Genomic DNA, 20,129 nt, shown 5'->3' with positions numbered 1-20,129 from the left:
TTAAAGGGTCAATTGGGATTTTCAGAGTGGTCTTGTATGAGGTACTCCTATAGTCAGTGTATTACCTACAGTAGATTGTCGGCAGGCTGCCAGATTGGAGAAAACAACAGGAGTACCGGCACCGGAGGTACGCAGTGTTCTCCCGTGCAAAGGGTCAGCGTCAAAACGGATTTTAGCCACCTTAAAAAAAAAAAAAAAAAAAAAAAAAAGCGAAATCAGTTTAAGTGTATGCTATATCAAGAACATTTTCACCACTGTACCTTGCTGTCAGACAGCTCTATCCGATGGGAAACTGAATTTGTTATATACATCTATGCCCTCTTCACAGCCACCAGATTCCTTTGATAAAAACAATAATTTTACCTCGCAGAACATGGCTGTCAGTGTCCTGCAGCTGTCTCGATCGGTTAGGCTGTTTGTGTTATTGTGTGACTGGCGTTTTTAAGGGTTACGAACTAAAGTGTTAAAACACCAAAGTCACACAATAACCCAAACTAAACAATCAAGGGAGTGGCCGAGGAGCAACCAGTGTTCTGCAAGGTAAAATGACAAAGGAGTCCGGTGGCTTTGAAGAAAGTGATATTGCACTGTCGCCTTCTCTGTACTGGTGGCCTGTCGGCAGCCATCTGCTGTAGGTAATAGTCAGACAATGGATAAGTACCTCATACAACCACACTTCAAAAGATCCCAACTTACCCTCTAACAGGTTTTTGTAGCTGACATGAGCACACAAACCAAGCTCCTGCCCACTGAGGAGGCAAATATTCAACCACACAGTGTAGACACTGAAATGCACTGAAAGTTAGCCAGAGGGCTTCACTCAAATCATCAATAATGACCGCCTACAGTGTGAGGATGCTCTGTACCGTAAATCGAAACCAGCCAGTCACAACAAAAACACATTGTATTCTTTGGAAAGAGTTAACACGCTCAAGCATGAGTGCATGTGCATGATGAAGATGGTCTGTCCCGTCACTACAATCAAACTTCTACTTACAAGGGTCTTGAGTCTGCTGTAGTCCGCAATGACGACAACATTTCAATTACTTTCAAAATCATGTTTATTAAATTTAGAAAACACCATTTTGTTAACAGTTTCATAGCAATAGCAGGAAAGAACTGAAACTGTAAGAGAGACGTAGATGGGGCCTGGGCCAACCCCTGAGTTAAAAACCAGCTGTGTTTTGGAGCTCAACCGTCCCTACACGTCTGCTCTCCGGGGTCACCTGCATCTAACCTGGCATAGACTAGAAGAGAGAGTCAGTGTGGTAGTCAACATCTCAAGGTAGAACGCCTAAAGAAACGAGACATAAGAAAACTTTGTCGACATCAGGTAGAAAAGTTGATTTGCAAAGTCACTTTTCAAGTCAAGGTATTTCCTGCCAAAATATACCGAGTATGCAACATTAACATGTAATTAGGTTGCCAAACCGTGTCGGTATGTAGGTTTAATCGATAAGGGAGGAGTTTCTGCACAGCTTTAGGGGAGGTGGACTGGGGGGTACTTAGGGATGCAGTACAGATGTTGTCCAAAGAGGAAGTGCAAACAATGTCTATAAGGTGTGTTTGTTGAGGTGGAAGGGGGGTTTAGGTTGACAGGGGGTTGCGGGGGTATGAGCAAAAAGGGGCTCCCCCCCTTTACTCATCAAGGTGCTGAGAGGGGCGACTCTCTGGAGGGCGAGCCCGAGATATCCTCAGGGGGAAAAACTGTGAGTGTGCAGGCTCGGATCCCGCCCAGCGACTCGGGTAAGTCAAACACTTTGTGCCATTCGTCCTTCTCGGGGTCGTACTTCTGTACTATTTCCACCATGCAGCGATTGTTCCACGAGTAGCCGCCCACCACATAAATCTTATTCTCAAACACAGCCACGCCAACGTCGCTCTGGCCTCGCAACATGGCGGCGATAGGTGTCCACAAGTCGAGGGCAGGGGAGTAGTATTCGCAGCTCAGCACGTCGTCGTAGTCGCTGGTGCCCCGGAAGTGATTGCCCCCGATCACGTAGAGACGGTCGCCCACTGTGCACATGCAGTGGAGGCCGCGCACTGTCGTCATAGGTGCTTTCTGAGTCCACTTATCTGCATCTGGGTCAAAGCACATCAGCTCCTTCTGAAAAGTGTCGTGCGTGATTCCCCCTGCAGCAGGAAGCAAAACAGAGCACAAATTAGTCTTGTCACTGATCATTTGGGGGAGGAAAACAGCTTTGTGGGCTTGTCAATCAGACCGATCTGTGACTCATTCCCCCATGTCAACCTACATTTATCTAGGCCATGACCAGCCACAACACCAGGAATGGTCACATATGCTTCAACGGTATTCTAAAAAACAGGAATCAGGAATGTATGTTTTAAATCTCACCTTTCCTCAATCCCCATTTCTCCAGCCTCGACTCAAACTCAACAACCAGCACACAGGGGAAACCGTAATTCTACAAACTAGAGTGACATTGTTCTGCCTCTTTCCTACATAATGCTGATGATGAGCAGCCATACAAAGAGGAACAGCATTACAAAACGCTCATGCAGATATGCACAAACAGACTGTAGACGCCGGGACACAAAAAAGCTGAGGGAAAGTGGGGAGGGGAAAAAAAAAAAAACAGGACATGTCTACAGGGAAGGCTTAAAATAAAGAGGAACACAATCCCAGCATGCATTTGGGTGGAAGCCAGCCCAGCCCCCCCCGGCACAGTGACTAGGAGCAAATGCAGTGAAGATTTGCAGAGCATGCCGAATAGAGGCAGAATCCCTCTTTTGCTGCTGCCCAGTGATCGTGTGCTTGCTTTATTGTTGAGGTCTAAGCTGTCTATTCAGCTGCCATGACTCAGATCTGTGATGCTGCACCTCCTTAACTGATCAAATCCAAAGATAGCCTCACTACCCATTTTCTTTATCCAAGTCGTCCATGGGGCAAGTCTGTTATTAAAATCCTGACAAGAGAACAGTGGTCGAGTCAACGTAAGGTCCTTACTTTGCCTCTCTAGAGGACCTGCTGCTATTGCGATTCAGTTCAAGGGCTTTGGCCTTTCCCTGATACAGTGATGTCTGATCAGCATCCCAGTATCCTAATGTCTAATCAGTGCTATTAGTGAGACACTAAGAGTGGACAACGTTTTGCCAAATTGAGCCAGTCTCAGAGAGGCAGGTTTCTGCCCTTCCATAGACAGCACAGGCTAGACTGGGGTATTGTCTACTACATATGCCACATAAAAACATTTCCCTGTTCATCCATGTAGACACAAAACAGAGCCCCCTTGTAAAACCAGTGACCTGCTTGGTTGGTTGAGTCAGGGCCGGCACAAGTGGGACCCAAAGAGAAGACGGAAAGTAGACACAGAGGTGAGGTGGGAAAACGGGGCTCAGCATATTCCAAAAATACCCCGTCATGATAAAGAGTGTTCACACTTGAGCCCCAGAACAACCATCAACTACCAACGATCTATGGCTGCTCAGAGAAATCCCTCAAGGATGCACAGACACACCACCAAGCGTGATACAGCATTATTCTGAAGGAGTAATGCATTAACATACAGCCAGCTCTATATTGATTATGGATGCGACTTTCCTCTCTTCTTTTTTCAGGTCAAGTTAAATACGTCAGTGCTTTTCATTTATTGTCTACATTCAGGTACGATACTCAGTAACCCGCGCTTCTCCACCGACTACATCCACCCTGTGGTTTGATGTTCCTGCAGGGAACATCAAACAATAATAGCCAGTCATTTGCTCTCTATAGTGAGCATCAAATTGAAATTTCAGACCCTTATGAATCATCGTCATTCTGGGTCACCGCTGACAAATGCTGAGTCACAGCGGTAATCTTCACGTCTATTAAAGTCAACACAACGCATTGTGTGACTGTTAGCAGGACGTAGTGTACATGCCATCCACACTACGTTTTTCATTCCAACGATCAACTGGGGAGAATGCTGGCTGAGATTATAGAGCACCATCCTTTCCTGCATCAAATGATCCAATTATGAACCAAAGCCATTTCAACGAAACACTTCCTGTAAGAAACCAGCTTCAAATACATTTAATGAACTTCCGTTTCCGCACCGAGTTGGCTTCTGCGACAGCCCTTACTCTGTTTGTGTATCAACCTTAACACAAATGAAACTCTCTGCAAATTTGTAACTTTAAACCTAAAGTTATGAAGCTAAACCAGTGCATGGCCTGGAGGAAAATTCAAGGCAAAAAAAATAAACAAACAAACAAATACAGTCCCTTAAGACTGTCCATCTTATCTACAAAGCTAACCTGCTAATTCCTGCAGGAATGCTCACAATTTGTCAACTCTTGTTTCCTCTGCACCAAAGCACTGACATTAGCTAGGCACATATGTATAACAATACGCTTTTTAAAATGCAATGTATATAAGATATCACAATTAAACAAACAAACAAACAAACAAACAAGAAATGGTAAAACAAATGCCAAAGTAGGTTTAAGATCATTAAGAAACAATGTCACCATTACATGGCTTGTCCACCAGAGAGCACCGACAGGTTGATTTTTCAACTGTAAAATGTCTTAAATAAATAAATAAATAAATAAATAAATAAATAAGGGACTCCAAATTATCAAAATCAGCATCAGCCTCATAAATCCTCCAACTGCAAAATACTTTACAATAATCACAATAATTCATCTACTGTTATGAAGTCTTAAGTCATAAATTACCCAGACGGTGCATCTGTCCTTGTTGTAGATGACTGAGTAAAAAGCTAAAAAATGGTCAGAGCTGTAAGACCACCTTCACACAGATCTTAAGACAGTGAACCAGAGGCAATGTGGCTCTGTGCTGGTTCAGTACCCATGTCTGAACTCTGCCACACCACTTGAGCTGTGATGGTCTCTGGGCTGAGTGCATTTGTCAGGTTCATCCAGCTGACAGAATACCTTCAGACAGCGCAGCAGCACAGCCGGAGAATGTGACCTGATCTGCTGTGACAGACGGACACAGAACTGCACTTCAGCATGGGTCACCTTGCACAGCAAGACTCTAACCCCCGAGACTGTCGGTGCTACAGCGAGGCCTCGGCGCAACAAAATTCCTCTAATGGGTAATGCCCGTTTACCTGTACCTTTTGAATTTAAAATCGGTCTATTACAGAAAGTTTTCATATGAGCTGTTATGCATGTTTCACTAAACCGCCCGATCAGCTGTACCGCTTTCTTTTTCCCCCACATGTAGTTTTAGCTGCTGCTGGTGCAAAGCGTGACACTGTGTCATTGTGGCAGTGAAATTTACCAGGCTACTGGCCTGCTAATCAGTGCATCACTGAAACATAAAGCCAACACAAAAGGAGTCCATTAGATTATCAAAAAGGATGGGCAATAAATACTCTGCTGCAGAGTACAGCCTGAGGCAGAAGTCTGAAAAACAGCTGGCTACTGGCAGATTAGCGCAGTAACTGACTATTACGCTATTGATCATTTCAGTTTATTTATTTTAAAAAGTGAAAATTTGTCTTTCATCTTTGCTTCACAGTGATATTAGGCTTGTCAAATCATGTGGTCTGTGTGGTCCCACATTATGCCCCACTTCTTTCGCTTTCCAAGTGAAGCACTAACTAATTAATAAGGTTATAAAAGTTTTGCTTTTTGCTTATATGAACAATGACAGTAATCATGTATGAAGTCAGTTATTAGTTTCTGGCCTGTTTCCAGCAAGTCAGAGTTCATTAATATGACATCAGATTAAAAGGGGGCTACATGCACTGTTAACTTTTTCACATGCATGCACACAAAGACAGTTCTTGCAGAACCCTAACAAAGTCATACATAATAAAAATCCGAACAGACAATAAAAAAACTAAATAACCCCCCAAAAAAACCCAAGCAAATGGATGTCATGTCACTTGTGGAATTTACAACGTGCAACTGAAAACTCTAAAGATAGCTGCAACTGATATGATGGGTAATGCGTGTAGAGAACTGCATAATATTGACAAAGGGTTGCAGGAATAATGAGATCTGTGGCTGATAAAATCAAATTAACTGGCTGTGTGCACAGTGATCAAAATCAGGGAGTGCATCTAATAAAACATTGTGCATGCTGGTCAGCACCTTAAAATGTAAATAAGATTAATACTACTGCTACTAAAGAGGGTTTCGGTGTTTTATTTTCATTTGCCAAAGCCTCCCAGCTCGCAGGTACGGGATGTGACTACTGCAAAGATGTTAATGTTATTAATGTTAATGTATATTAATTCACAAAGGCTGCAGAGAGGAACTCCATCCCCACTACCAACGACTGCACCACTTCTTTTCATGCAGTCGTTGAAATTCTGACTTTGTTGCTTGCAACTGTTTTACTACTCAAGCAGATGGTGTTTATTCCTTTGGTGGTGTGCATTCACAGATTTTCACTTGATCGAGCTCCACCGGTCGAATTTCTAAAATTGTTCAAATGATGATGATCCAATCTGAAACATCTACAAAACACCGCAACCGGTGTATCTTATTTCTTGGAGCCTATATGTACAGTGCGTGTGGTTAGAGATAACTCGTCGTGTACGCTAACTGGATGATAAACTGTCACTACGGGAAAAAAAAACAATCTGCACTGCTGGAAATCTCCAGTGATTTTATTTCATGTTTTCCGAGCACTGTTTATGTTCATGTGTTGTAGAACGATGACAGTACCCACGGCCAGGAGGGATTAACACTGGCTCTTCAGTGTTACACCTCCTACACAGGCTTCAGTCCTCTACTTTGCTCCATCCTTCCCAATTTCCCTTCCACCCCTCCCTTCCCCTTCCTTTGTAGCACCGCTCTGGATTAGTCACACTGAGAAACTAGGGCTCATCTCCATAACGCAGGATTTGTTTTCAATCCTATGAAGTGAACAAGTATTGAGGTGACACCTCAAGAGCGAGTAGTAACTGCCTGAAGGCCCAAGATGAGTGTCCAGTGTCTGCAATAAGCACCGAACCCTCAGACTTTGACTTCACCTGCGTGCTCAGTGTAGATGAAAGACACTTTGTATATGATGCAGCAAGTTAGAAATCCTATGATAATGACTCACTGAAATCTCCCAAAATTAGAAAATATTGGATGTAGTATTTGTCAAAAATCTGAAAACCAAATTCATGGTGAAGCCATTTTGAATAATACTGAATTCACTACTGTGATCCCACTCCCCCTGCAGCTGGCTAATGACTGTGTCAATCACAAGCCGAATCACGTTTCTGTCGAACACGAACAAAAGACATACGCGGCCTTCTCTCGGTGACTCACAGCGATGCATGATACATGCAGCGGAGTTTGGAGGAAAGGTATCATGAGGTGACCACAGGACAGATTTTAACAGCGTGACTGTTGTAAGACGCATTAAGCCGTTGAATATTTCGGAAGAAAACAAAATTACCTAATTAGAAATCACAATGCACTGAAATTCATTTCAAGTGTGACTGCAAGGCAGGAAATCTACTTTTAATCTCACCACACAACATTACATATCATTCTATATGTGGGTTCATTACAAACAAACTCACTTAAGCTCCCTAGAGCCACTTACCTGAAATATACATATAACCACCATACACCGTCCCAGCATGGCCATAATGTGGCTCATTCATTTTGGCAACATACGTCCATTCGTTTGTCCTTGGGTTGTAGCACTCCACAGTAGCTTGAAGAAAAAGACGACAGGGGGGAAAAAAAAAGAAAAAGAACGAATTAGTAGAAAGTAGGTCAAGATATAACTAAGGAGGACAAACAGCAGCAAATGAGGCCTTGGAGGTTCTCAGTGTGGGAGCTAAAACACAGATTTAAATACAGAGTACACATCCCCATAACCCTACCAGCACTCAATGCACTGACTGCACAGGAAATAAGGAGATTGGAAGATCCTTTATCTTAAGGCCCCTGAGGATGGTTCCACAAAATCTATGAAAACGCAGAATAGGGACACTGGGTGTGTGGTTGGTGGCTGAGCAACCCCTTAAGCAGCTGCCAGGGGTCCATCAACTCGTGGGCTCATGCTGTGCTTGGGGTTGTGATTGGGCGAAAGGGAAAGTTGGACAACCAGCTGGAATGTTACAATTCAGGATTACAACAAGAGTGTGATTCGCACTTTTTTGCACCTTTGTATTAAACATTAAGCGCATATTTTACCGGAGCATCATGAGCAATAGTGAAGTAGTCTTTCCAGCTGGGTCTCATCTGCATGTAACAGGATAAAGAGGTACTGGGGTGGACATATTGCTCAAAATATTTTGTGCAGCTAATGGAAAAACAAGTTGGTGGACTGAACACTTCCTTGAGGTTTTGGTTCAATCAGTGGTGAAATCATCGACTTGAAAAATGGTTCTAAAATACAGCAGTAAGATCAGGACCACAACTCTGGGACAGCTGGGAAATCTCAGAGGGGAAAATGAGTGAATACCTTACTCTGCTTGCTCAACAATCATCAGCAAAGTGACCTTGAGCAGTGCACGAACTCCGCTCAGTGAAGTAATACAGACATATATTAGAAGACAACAGATGAAGCGAGCAGATTTAAAACACACAACATTAAACTGAATGCAGAGCAGGTACTGAAAAGATGTTTATATTGAAAAATCTTTTAATTAATAAACGATGAATGGATGTGCATAAACTCTGAATGCTGCTGATTTACCTACAGAGACCAGAGTCTGACATCTTCAGCAATTTCATTTACAGGTACGCTAATTCAAATTGAAAAATCAGATCAGATTTTCCTGTCATCGTCTTAAAAAGGTCACATTACTAATTAGCATTCATTCCTCTCCCTGACGGTGGTTCACCAGAATTTAATAGTACACTCCATGGGTCAAGCTCACAGCTGGTAAGATTTGGTGACAATTACCATGTAGCACCGAGAGCAGTGGCTCCCAACCTGGAGGGTCAGGAGGATCTGACTCTAAATGATCTGCGCATTGTGACTGGTCCCTGTCATCTCCCACATTTTAACACTGTATTTTTCCCTCTGTGTAAGTTATAAAAACAGCCTATCGGAGCAAGGGCAAATATTTCATGTATTGTTATAATGCTGCAAAATTAACAATCTGACTTTGAAATATAGCGTGACAAAATACCAATGGTTTTTTCCTTTCACTGGTGTGACTAAAGTAAACAGTGTTGTGATTACTTTTCTAAAAGACCTGAGCGAAAGAGAGATTTGTCCTATATTGAAGTAAGATGTCATAATGAAAACGGACATCATCAACAGTTTAAAAGAACAAAACCAAGACGACTGAGAAATGGAGTCACATTACGTAACCAAAAAAACAAAGTTTACCATTCATGATCGAAAGCTTCCTCCTATAAATACCCCTGTTGACGTTTGTTCAGCTTTTCATTTATAATTTGGGCATTTCAGACGTAACAATAAAACCACACCCATGTGACCTAACCAGAGTAAACAAATATAATACAAGGGCTGGGCACATCAAGGCTAAACCACATGCAATGAAAGAGCAGTGGAACGTGAAGCAGAAAAGGCAGTTGTGTAGATGGGCAGTGAACCGAGGCCGTGTTCTTTGGTCTAATTATAACCCAGAAGAGAAGACTGCTCACACAGTGGCCTCTCTCTGTCTGCTGCAGTTACAGAGCTGAATTTAAGTATTGGGTGGCACCTCTCTGTGGTCCACAGTTACAGCTGCAGAGATTCCAGGTTGGTTACTCAGCATCAACAACCAAACTACAACGAATGGACAGAGATATATCAGTTCACGGAACTGTTTCTACCAGAGGGGTGAACAAATAATGTTAAATGAAGAAAATCATCAGATTACTGACAAGAGGTGATATGACACGACCGCTTTATAATCACTGAATATTCCACTGACAAAATGTATTCAACCATTCATTTAATCCTCTCTGCCGATACGGTTCCTGTCCCAGCTTCAGCTGAGTCTCAGGACCTATATGTAAATGGTTAATCTCAACAGGAATACTTAAGGGTGCAGGTTGTGGCTGTGTTGTATTGGATTGTACTTCATTATGAGGTGAAAAAAAAACAAACAAACCAGAAACCAGAAACACCACCTCACTAAAATACACCCTCAAAAATGACAAAACAATGCTGAACATTACAAAGGATTGTGCATGTGTCTCTGTACTGGATTACATTAGATTGTAAAGGTGTTGTGGATAATGGGTACACCCTCGATTCAATGAAATTACACAGAGATTATGCACGCGACATGTTGAAACAGCAAATGATGTGTTGGCACAACACTTGATTACCAGCGTCAGTATGCTTGCAGCCTTATTAAACTGCACATTCTTTCTCCTACTGCTCCTTGATTTTTAGGTGTATAATCTCATACAATATTAATTAAAAGGCTTCTGTTGATGCTTAAAAAGGAAAGATGAATCAAGTAGGGAAATAAACTCACCGAGCTCCCCGGCAGCATTCCTTCCACCGACAGCATAGAGGTGTCCCTTGAGTGCACTGAGGTGGAAGAACGTACGTTTCTCATTAAGGCATGCCACCTGCATCCACTTGTTGTAGCGAGGGTCGTACCGGAATACGGTGTCCACCGCTGTCTTGCCTTTGGTGTCGTAGTTGCTTTGGCCACCCACCACGTAGAGAAAGTTGCCGATGACTGCAATGCCGTGTTGGTAGCGGGGTGCATCCATAGGAGCCAGCGCCTTCCACTCATGAGCCTTCTCATCAAAAAGACGCAGTTCCTTACTTACAACTAGCTGCTGGCGCAGAACACCACCCAGGGTGACCAGGTGGGCACTGTCTGAGCGGATGGCTGTCCGTTCTGACTGCATAACTGGTTGCATGTAGGGCATCATTTGGTAGTTACTAGCCTCCAGGAGAAGGTTGACACAGGTGTTGTCCGTGCGCATAAAGTCCACTGTCTGCACGTGATTGATGAGCTCCTGCGGGTTCATGAGGGGAAAGCGGATGTTCTTCATGAGCTTTGGGGCATAGTCCATACGACCGTCTTCATAGCGTAGCCAGCGGCAAGCCGCCTTGAACAGGTCCAACTCAGTGCAGTGTTTCAAGCTGTTGCTGGACAGTACAAAAGCCAACCGTTCAAATGGTAGCTTGACAAACTCTCCCGTGCCCAGCAGCGACGGGAAGTTCTTCAGGATGAAATTGTTGACATATTTATCCACCTCTGTGAGGTTATACGTGTTGGCAATGCGCCCCACCTCTACACAGTTATCAAGAGACACCTGCAGGGAAGAGGAAATCAAAATCTTAAAAAGCTGCAACAAAGATGAACAACATATCTGAGGACATGAATGACTGGAACTTCACAACTTGTACAGAGAGACTCACCTTACACACAGTGATTTCTAACTATAAAATATCAGTGATTTAGTACTGAAGGATGTGGCGATTATAGCCAAGTAACATACAGTCTACACCTATTACACAGAACATATGTAGCTTTATATAACTGTAAACTTAATACCTTTCAATTTTTCAAGTGTTGGCAAATTAAATATATAATTTTAAGTTATCAATATGGGCTCTAGGAATTATTCATGAAGGAAAATCATTAATTAATCAATAAAGAAAGCAATTATTAATTGCGGTCCTGGTTTGCATCCACACAAATTAGTTTAGCAGCCCATATACAAACCTTTAGACACACCGAAGTGCATATTCATTGAAACGACTGATTATATACACTTTTCTACATAAAAAGAAATGTTTATACACACTGACTGTTACAATTTTCTATTAGAGCATGTCTAGCATTTTACCTGGTACCCTTCTCACAAAGAAGATTCATTATGTTTAGTAAAGAGTACTTTCAGGTTTTCAGAGTACTTATTCCACCAAATTCAAATTATTATCAAAGATTATTTCTTCTGACTAACAGTTTCTACTTAATAATAACAACAAGAAATAGACCGCACGCACAAAGCCCTTATTGAAATGTGACTTTATGTTTGTGCTTGCCTCCTCTTCTAACCCGAAGGCACTCTTGTGGGACTTGAAGAGAAGTTTAAAAGCCAAAATATTTTGGGAAATGAATTATTAGAATAAACGACAGCTTCTATTTGAAATTATTTTTGGAATGCTAATATAATATCCAGTTATTTCAGCCAATGAACAGAAAATGCACAAGTGGTGAAGACCAGCGGGAAGCTGTGTACTGTCGAGTGGACAGTGCACGGCTGGTGTGCTTCCTTACCCCAGATATAAGAAAAACTTTGCAGAAGTCCAACACAGGAAGGATTTGTAAGAAGCTGGCTGCCTCGAGTGTGTCTTGCAGATTCTCCATGTTGAGTGACAACTTGGCTGTGTAGATAAAGTCAATGATTTTCTTCAGGCCTATTCGGTTGACTCCGTGAAGCTTGATGCACATTAAGTCCTGTTCTTTCATTCCACCTGCATCAGGAGAGAGTCGGGGGATAAACAGTGGGTGCTTACACGTGGTTTAACTGATGCGTAATCTTATTTGACTGACAGGTCTGTGAGCAGCCACATCGATTTGATTTTTTTGAAAGAGCTTGGAAGAATAAAGCTTACATAACGGAACAAATTCAATTAAGCTGGAAATAAAAATACATTATTTCATTTAGATACATTTTCCCTCCTGGGTAAATGTCAATTAATTGTTTTCTGTGTCAAAGGACTTATGTTCAGAGAAAGGATTGAAGGTCTTAGACAGAATCCTATTGCTCAGCATCTACGCTCACACAGCTCCCTTATCACTAATGAGCTATCCCACACTCTAAGTCCAGTTTCCCCTTACTCCTACTTCAACAAGCTCTTCTGTCTTCATTGCAGCACCTTCTCATCTTAATCAGAAACTTTAAATGACAAATCTTCAAACTTCTACTACTATCATGATATAAACCTAAACTAGCCCCACCAACTGCTCCTAAATTTTCATTCTTTTCACTGCTCTTTATGTACAGTGTAGTGCAAATAAATAGGGTGCTAAATTGCTAATCAAAGCTTTAGTCATGAAAAATAAACAGCTTAATTAAAGCAGGCTGCAGCTTAAACAGGTCAAATCAAAGCAGTAAGGTCACTTTTATAAACAACATCTGTGTTACTAGTTTTCCTTGGGTTTCACTTTAAAAAGCTGCATCAAACCTGGTACATCACAGCTCTCAGCTGAATTACCTTTTGCATGCCAACATGTGTCTTGTGTCTAAAAATGAGCTACAGTTTATCTGCTATTCCTGAAAATATCCTTTAAACACTGCAGGTCTTTAAGTGTAGTCAAGGTTCTTCCGCCTCTGCATACAGTGCAGCAAGGAGAGGTAAACAAGCTAATAAATCACATTTACAGTCATTGCAAGTACAAAGGACCATGGACACGAATGCACAACAATGATAAGGCTGGTTTTATAACATGGAACGCTTTATGAATATACGCACACAATGCTGGAAGTATGTGGGCACAAGGTCAATTTGTGTAATTTCTCAGGAGGCAAAAGGACAGTGACATGACTGCGAAATGTTCATTAATTAAAAAAGATGCTTTGCAGGAGAATAAGTGCAAGAGGGAAGAAGATATAAAGTAATCAATGCATGCATCATAGCAACAAGAAGACACAAAAAAGAACATCAGTGTAGCTGGGGCCAGTAAAATGGCTAACGCACTGTTGAGTGGATGCATCTGGTCAGGCTTTGTACACTCACCTGTGAACATGGCTTTAAAATAGTCGGAGGAGGAGGCCATCATGGCGCGGTGTACAGGGAAAGCCTCGTCGCCGTCCCCAGCCACTAGTGTGACGTCGCATAATAAACCTTCTATCCTCAGCTGGTCAAATCCCTAACAGAAGAGGATAACAGTGAGGGACGTATGTGACTGAGACCTGACCTATGCTGTGGTTTTACCCCTCCGCTGTCTCAGCCACTGTGTTTGAGCCTGACTGCATTTCCTGTCCAATCACAAACTTGAACTTCAATTTTTCAGTAAGGATCAATCAAAATATGTTTAGTCACGGTGTGTCAGACGCAAGCTCGGGGACCCAAAATGTTTGTGACAGCACTTCTGGTCTGCTTGGGCTGTCTCACTGATAGGGCTTGTACTCTTCACTGTCTTGCTCATAACTGGTTCAGAATTATATGTTTGGAGCTACAGCGACAGCATATTGTCCCCTTGTTGGCATGACAGCATGACAGGAACTTGTACACAGTTTATTCTCTTCAGGAAAACTGTTGATATTTCAAACAAATAATCCCATCTTTACCCACGTACAGTCAGGTTTTCGTTTCCCTTAAACATACTGTACTCATACCATATTCTTCATACATTCACCTATCTGCACACCTGATTTTATTGTCTTCCACAGTGGGGAAAATGGTAAATGTACCCTTCATCTCTGGCGCATCATTTTCCATGGCTTACATCATAGCAGGAAGCACAAATAGCATGCAACCACAAAAACATGCAATACATGCAACAACTCACTAAACTCCTGGAATAACCAGTGGGCGAGTTTTAGGTGGGCTGCTTCCAAATGCACCAACCGAGACTAGTGAGTCTACTAACTAACAGTGGCTACAGAGTGCAAGATCAGATGGCCTAGAAAAATCATTATCATTCCCTTACTGTGCTCTGACACCAAAAGATTAATGTGCTGCAAAAGCTGCCAACAGCCATTCATTTTCAATGAGAGACGGTGACGAAGGGCAGCCATTGCTGTGGCAGCAGCAAAAAGCACAATACTGACACCCACACCCAACTTTAGGTTGATTTTAACTTTCTGCAAATCGGTGGTGACATGCAAAACAGCCACTGAGTGCACACTGGAAATTCGAGCTGTAATACAGTCTTGTTATGTAAGCTGAAACCCATTAAGTCTTTTAAACACCTTAATAATTCCTGATGCTGATTCCAACTTTATTATAATATATCTATTTAACATATTAAAGAAAGCAAAATACATCTCAATTGATTTTCATTATCAAGAGTTTCAGTTTCTGCTTCTCCTTAATGGTGGATTTTTGATAGATTATTCAGCTCTCTGGTACATTGGAGCCATTTTCTTGTTCTTTTTGTGAGATGATGGGACAAAGTGTGACTACACTTCAAGGAGAGAGTGGTTTGTTCTTTATCAATATGATGCTATGTGCTTCAACTGTTTGGGAAGAAAGTAGGTCACTTCAACAACTCCTATCAAGACTTTTCTGTTCCATTCTCGATCAGCAGAGTTTCATAATATTCTTGTTGTGCTCACTCTTCATTTCAAATTATGCAGAAACCAAATCCCAAATGCTTTCGGTTAATCATTGGAACATGATGTGAGCTATTAAAACTGTATCCTGTAATTCCTTTCGACAAAGTTTTGATTTTGAAATGTGGAGGTAGCTTTTCAACTGCAAAGAAATTCAATAAGTTTTCCAGTATGTCGCCTTGCAGTAGGCATAGATTAACTTGGATAGAGCTTTATCTCATTTCGACAGTGATAAGAAATCTGAATCATTCCCAGCCTGCATTCAGCACTACATCATGGACAGAGCTCTACAGCATCCATTATTTACACTCCTTCATATTGATGCTACGTGTCAGTGTGAACCCTCACCTGAAGAACCACTGAGCTGTGCGTGTTGCTTGTGAAAAATCGAGTGTTTCCTGTCTTTGATGCCTGAAGATGAGCAGAGATGCCCATATCACCATAGCCCAGAGCAACTTTCATGTGAGCGTCGTCGTCCTCCACGAGGGATCTATTAGGAAAAAGGAAAGAAGTTTTTACTTCAAAAAGGATGGCAAAAACATGTGTTTCCATCTAATTTTAGCTTATGGAAAGTAGGACAGAGAAGTGACGGCACTTTAGGACATACATATTGGGTGGTGGTAGCCTAATTGTTGGACAAATTGTCACCTAAAAGTTGCTGGTCTGCGAGGATGGAACAGCTGGGGAAAAATGTGGCAAGGGAAGAGACAAAAGCATATTCCACCCTTCCCAACGTGCCTTTGGGCAAGGGACTGAACTCTGCTGCTCTACTACAGTCACTCAGTGGTCTTAAATATAATTAGCAGACTTAAAAAAGAAAAAAGAAAAATCCCAGAGGCATTTGTATTAGTTAACACCTTTAAAATCAGAGCTCAGGATAAATTAGATAACATTAGCTGTCACACATTTTTCTTCATAACATCAGCAATGAATATGACTCTTATCTATACTCAGTTCATTCCTTCTATGACACTGTGTCTGTCTATTTTTAAATACTTGCTGGCTGTAACATCTTAAATTTCCCCAGCGTGGGATCACTAAAGCTTTATCTTATCTTACTTAGATGTGTTGGCTGTAAATTGAGAAATACCCAAGGCTAACTCTCAATAAAACTACAGTAACAGAGTGAGCAACACATTCTAAAGGTAATGAAGAAGGAACACATGAACTTTAACTTTAAAAACAATGACTGTGCTGCAACAGCGCCAGCAGGGGCTATGGATGGTGATGTTAGTTGGTCAGTTTGTCTGAAGACGACCATTCCCAAGGATATCTGTGACTCTGACCTTTAATCTAGCACTACAGTCAGGTCAATTTGCTGGATTTCCATGAAATTTGTGAATATTCATTGTGCGCACACAATGAATTGTGGTATTTCAGTGAGACCCTGACCTTTAGTTTAGTGCCACAATTGACCATTTCCATTTAGGCTGCTGTGCTGCCATCAGTGTGTTTGTGTGTGTCGTGTGAATGAGAAGCAAATTGTAAAGTGCTCTGGATGAAAGCTGTATATAAATGCAGCCATTTCCCACTGTAATATCTAATATCAAAATTTAAACAACAATTTCCCAATAAAATGTACTGACCAGCACATTCATGCCCCTTGGATAATGAACTGCTTCCATTTTCGAGCAAATGGATTAGCTGTCCAAATTTTAATGACCTTGTGGCCTTTCCTCTTTCACCATACCCAGGACCAGCTTTGCATTTTTACAAGTCATTTGCTCCATCCAACACATCTGCATTGCATTTTCTAATTAAAATTATGGGCCGTAGGGGCCACCGGTAAGGCTTTAGGACCCAAGGCATCAAAAAAGTGCATCACAGAGAAGTACCATTAATCCAAAGTATCTCCAAAAATAAGTAAGAGGGTGAAAGTGAAATTACTCCTTTCAAGTTGATGCTCTACTGCGATATTTTTGTATTGTGTTAAAGCTGAAGTTATTGTGGAGGCTTATTGAGAAACAGACCATAATACTCGTTTTTCTCTTTTTACATGTAATGACACTCAGTGTTTCTGACTCAAGTAGGACACAAATGGGTGTGGAATAAACCATACAAAGACACAATACATTACATGGCTGAGTTAAATGAGGACATGAAATTAAAGAACTTGTAAATGAGCTGCACAGAATCAAAAAATATCATTCGTTTTCAGAAAAATTGTGGAAAAAATATAAAAGCACAATACATGCACGCACATTATTTCTCAGTTCTCAGCACTCTGGGAGAAAAACTTCAGAGACACTGCTAACGATGACTGAGGTAAATTGTTTTTTTGTGTCAAAATTCAACTGATTTAAAATCCAGAGATTCTACACTATAACACAACTCTGTTTGTTGACTGTGTAACTGCCTACGGACAAAATCTGCTCTGTGGGAACATGATATATTAGGGTTTCTCATCTGTATAGTCCAATTCTTCTGCTATTCTCATGCTCTAGGACAGTCTGACTGAAATGTAATGTAAAGTACTTAACTGCTCCACAGAGAATGAACGTGGAAAGATGGCAAGAGTGACTCAGGGCCCCAAAGGGAATACTCTGGGGATACGGGTACATTTTGTGCTGCCAAAATTGACACTAGAGAACGAAGCTCATTTGGGTAACAAATCATAACAGTCTGCAGATCAACAAAATCAACACATTTGTCATCCGTGATAAACAGCATAACTGTCTCTTAAGGTTTTATCAAAAGCAAACAATGTTGATTGTATTGCTTTGACTTTGATCCCAAGCTCCATTGTACCTTCTTTCAAAAGTGAGAGCAGCTGGCCTTGGTGTTGAGAGTGCAATTTGTTAAGCAAATGATGATGAAACAACCCAGCATTTCCAGAAAAGCAAGAGTTGAGGCAGGTATTTTTGTAAGTAAGATGATGAAGTTAATGTAACACCACAAGGGATGCCTTGTGACTGATAATAATGGGGGTGGTTTGTGTTAGAAAGTGTCTTAACCTGCTCTGTTTTTAGTAAGAGGTGATTTACGGACAGAAGGGCAACGCGACACAATGGCCAACAAATATCTGCAAATCACACACAGTGAATGAAAATGAAGCTTAAAATATTACAACTAGTTTCCATGCAATATACAGTAAATGAATGTGGCATCTGAGACTTAAAAGCTGTTCATTTTCAGATGAAGATTGGCCTGGTTTTGATAAAATATTCTTTTACAAAAATGTCTGGCTCAGCATGGCAGTAAATGTGTGTCTTCAAACGGGCCCATGAGCAGGCAGTGCTTGTCAGATGTAGAAGACTAATGCTTTTTGGGTGGACTATTTATATAATGAAGCAACTCTAAGTCCTTGCATGGATGAACACTTGATTTTTTTTTGTGGTTAGGAGAGTGGTTTAACCATTAGTAAGCAAATTTCCCCTGTGCTTAGAGGGGACATTATTCAACATTTCTAAATAAAACATAGCTTTCAGATGCTATTATAATGTTTGGCAAGCTATTGTTAAAGTAATACTTCTACCTCACATTTGAAATTAACATTTAAGGCCGATAATCTGACTTCTTTTACTTCCACTGAAAACAATCCTGTTCCTCACTGAACATGTTTTGTCCACTTATCAGACCCAATATATGAACTTTACAATGACACTACACCTGACACAGATCAATGTGTAGTTCTTATAAAGGAAAAAAAAAAACATTTGTAACAAGTGAAGGTAGCACAGCATGACATATCTGATTAGAGAGAAATGTCAGATTAATTTCAAATAATCTAAATATGATAATGAGAAAGAGAAAGTGTGCAAGATTCTTTTTCAAAATACAAAAATGGACTGGGGAAATTTGATGTTAAATTAGTGTCATTACAATAAGACACATCTAGACACAAATTTGGCTATAAAGCTTGGACTAATGGCTGAATCAATACTCTGTGCCCGGATAATGATTTTAAGGATTTATGCTAGTTGTACATAAATGCTGACCTCTGTCATTCAGCCATGAGATGAACAGCAACAGCGTTCAAAGGGGACACATAACTCGGCAACCATGTCTCCATAACTTAGAAAAACAACGCTTTCATTTGCATTTCCACATCATAGCTGTTAGTGTTGTGCTTTTGGATGGTGAAGAAACAAAATTATCACTGTTCTTAAACAGAGAGCAGTAGGTTTTGACATGTTTAGTGAAAGGAAAGTCAAAGAAAAAGTTACATGGCCACTTTATTTATTGAATTGTGAGATGAAAACGTCCCTTCTCCTGTCTTCACAAAGACTCTTCACTTTAGGCCTGTGATACTCCGAGCTAACCTCAAAGCCAACAAAGTCAGACTGATCAAATGTTTTGCGTCACCTCCCGTCGCCTCACATCTTTGCACTTGAACACACAAAGACTTCAGTCGACTAACAGTCAACTGCAGTCTTTTTCAACAATTAGGCCAAAGACATTTGGAATATGGGATGGATAAAAATTAAGAGAAGGTCACATGGCATCTAATTGTCATTCCTTTCACATGCTGCAGAAGATCTGAGGAGCAGGTAGAAAGACCAATGAAGATGAATTAACAAGACAAAATAAGCACAACAACACAAATGTCTGCTGTCACAAGAGGTAAGGAAGAGAAGGTACAACTATATGATCTAGGCTGCACATGCTTAAGGTCGATTACTTACAAATCTTGATGATAACTACTTAAATAAAGCACCATTTTTAAAATGATGATGGGATTGGTAAGAAGGTACATTTAACAAGGAGATGATCATGGATCAAGTGTAGCAGGAATTTGTGAACAACACCACTAAATGCTGAGTAACTGGCAGGGCTTGAACAGTGGTCACAGTCACACTGACACACAGCACAGGCAATGTACTGGTACATTTACCCCGTCAGGTGGTAAGTCGGACAGGCAGCGAGGAGAGAGTGGGTTGTCCAAACCACAAAGGAGTGTTGGTGGCTGCCGGAACGAAACAAAGAAGACAACAGCTACAGCATCCCACATAAAAGTTCTGCTCTTCCCAAACACACCAGAGACCAAA

At 41.3% G+C, this 20,129-nt stretch overlaps 1 protein-coding gene across 3 annotated transcripts in view; it reads right to left on the bottom strand.

The window, feature by feature from the left end:
* Positions 1-1,043: 1,043 nt before the first annotated feature.
* klhl13 (kelch-like family member 13) overlaps positions 1,044-20,129 on the bottom strand; it is a 34,491-nt gene continuing 15,405 nt past the window's right edge. For 2 of the 3 annotated variants that reach the window (XM_070983032.1, XM_070983031.1), the window contains 6 exons: positions 15,490-15,631; positions 13,601-13,733; positions 12,138-12,334; positions 10,371-11,166; positions 7,523-7,636; positions 1,044-2,133 (listed from right to left, as the gene is read on the bottom strand). In XM_070983032.1, the coding sequence (XP_070839133.1) occupies positions 1,646-2,133; positions 7,523-7,636; positions 10,371-11,166; positions 12,138-12,334; positions 13,601-13,733; positions 15,490-15,631 (1,870 nt within the window). In that variant the 3' untranslated portion in view covers positions 1,044-1,645. Of the gene's footprint in view, positions 2,134-7,522; positions 7,637-10,370; positions 11,167-12,137; positions 12,335-13,600; positions 13,734-15,489; positions 15,632-19,975; positions 20,048-20,129 lie in introns of all 3 variants that reach the window. The other variant, XM_070983030.1, reaches the window with a different exon arrangement.

Source organism: Chaetodon trifascialis, chromosome 16 (assembly GCF_039877785.1).
Source record: "Chaetodon trifascialis isolate fChaTrf1 chromosome 16, fChaTrf1.hap1, whole genome shotgun sequence".
Lineage (NCBI taxonomy): Eukaryota > Metazoa > Chordata > Actinopteri > Chaetodontiformes > Chaetodontidae > Chaetodon > Chaetodon trifascialis.
The sequence above is the reverse complement of the archived record's forward strand: the minus strand, read 5'-3'. Positions and strand labels throughout refer to the sequence as shown.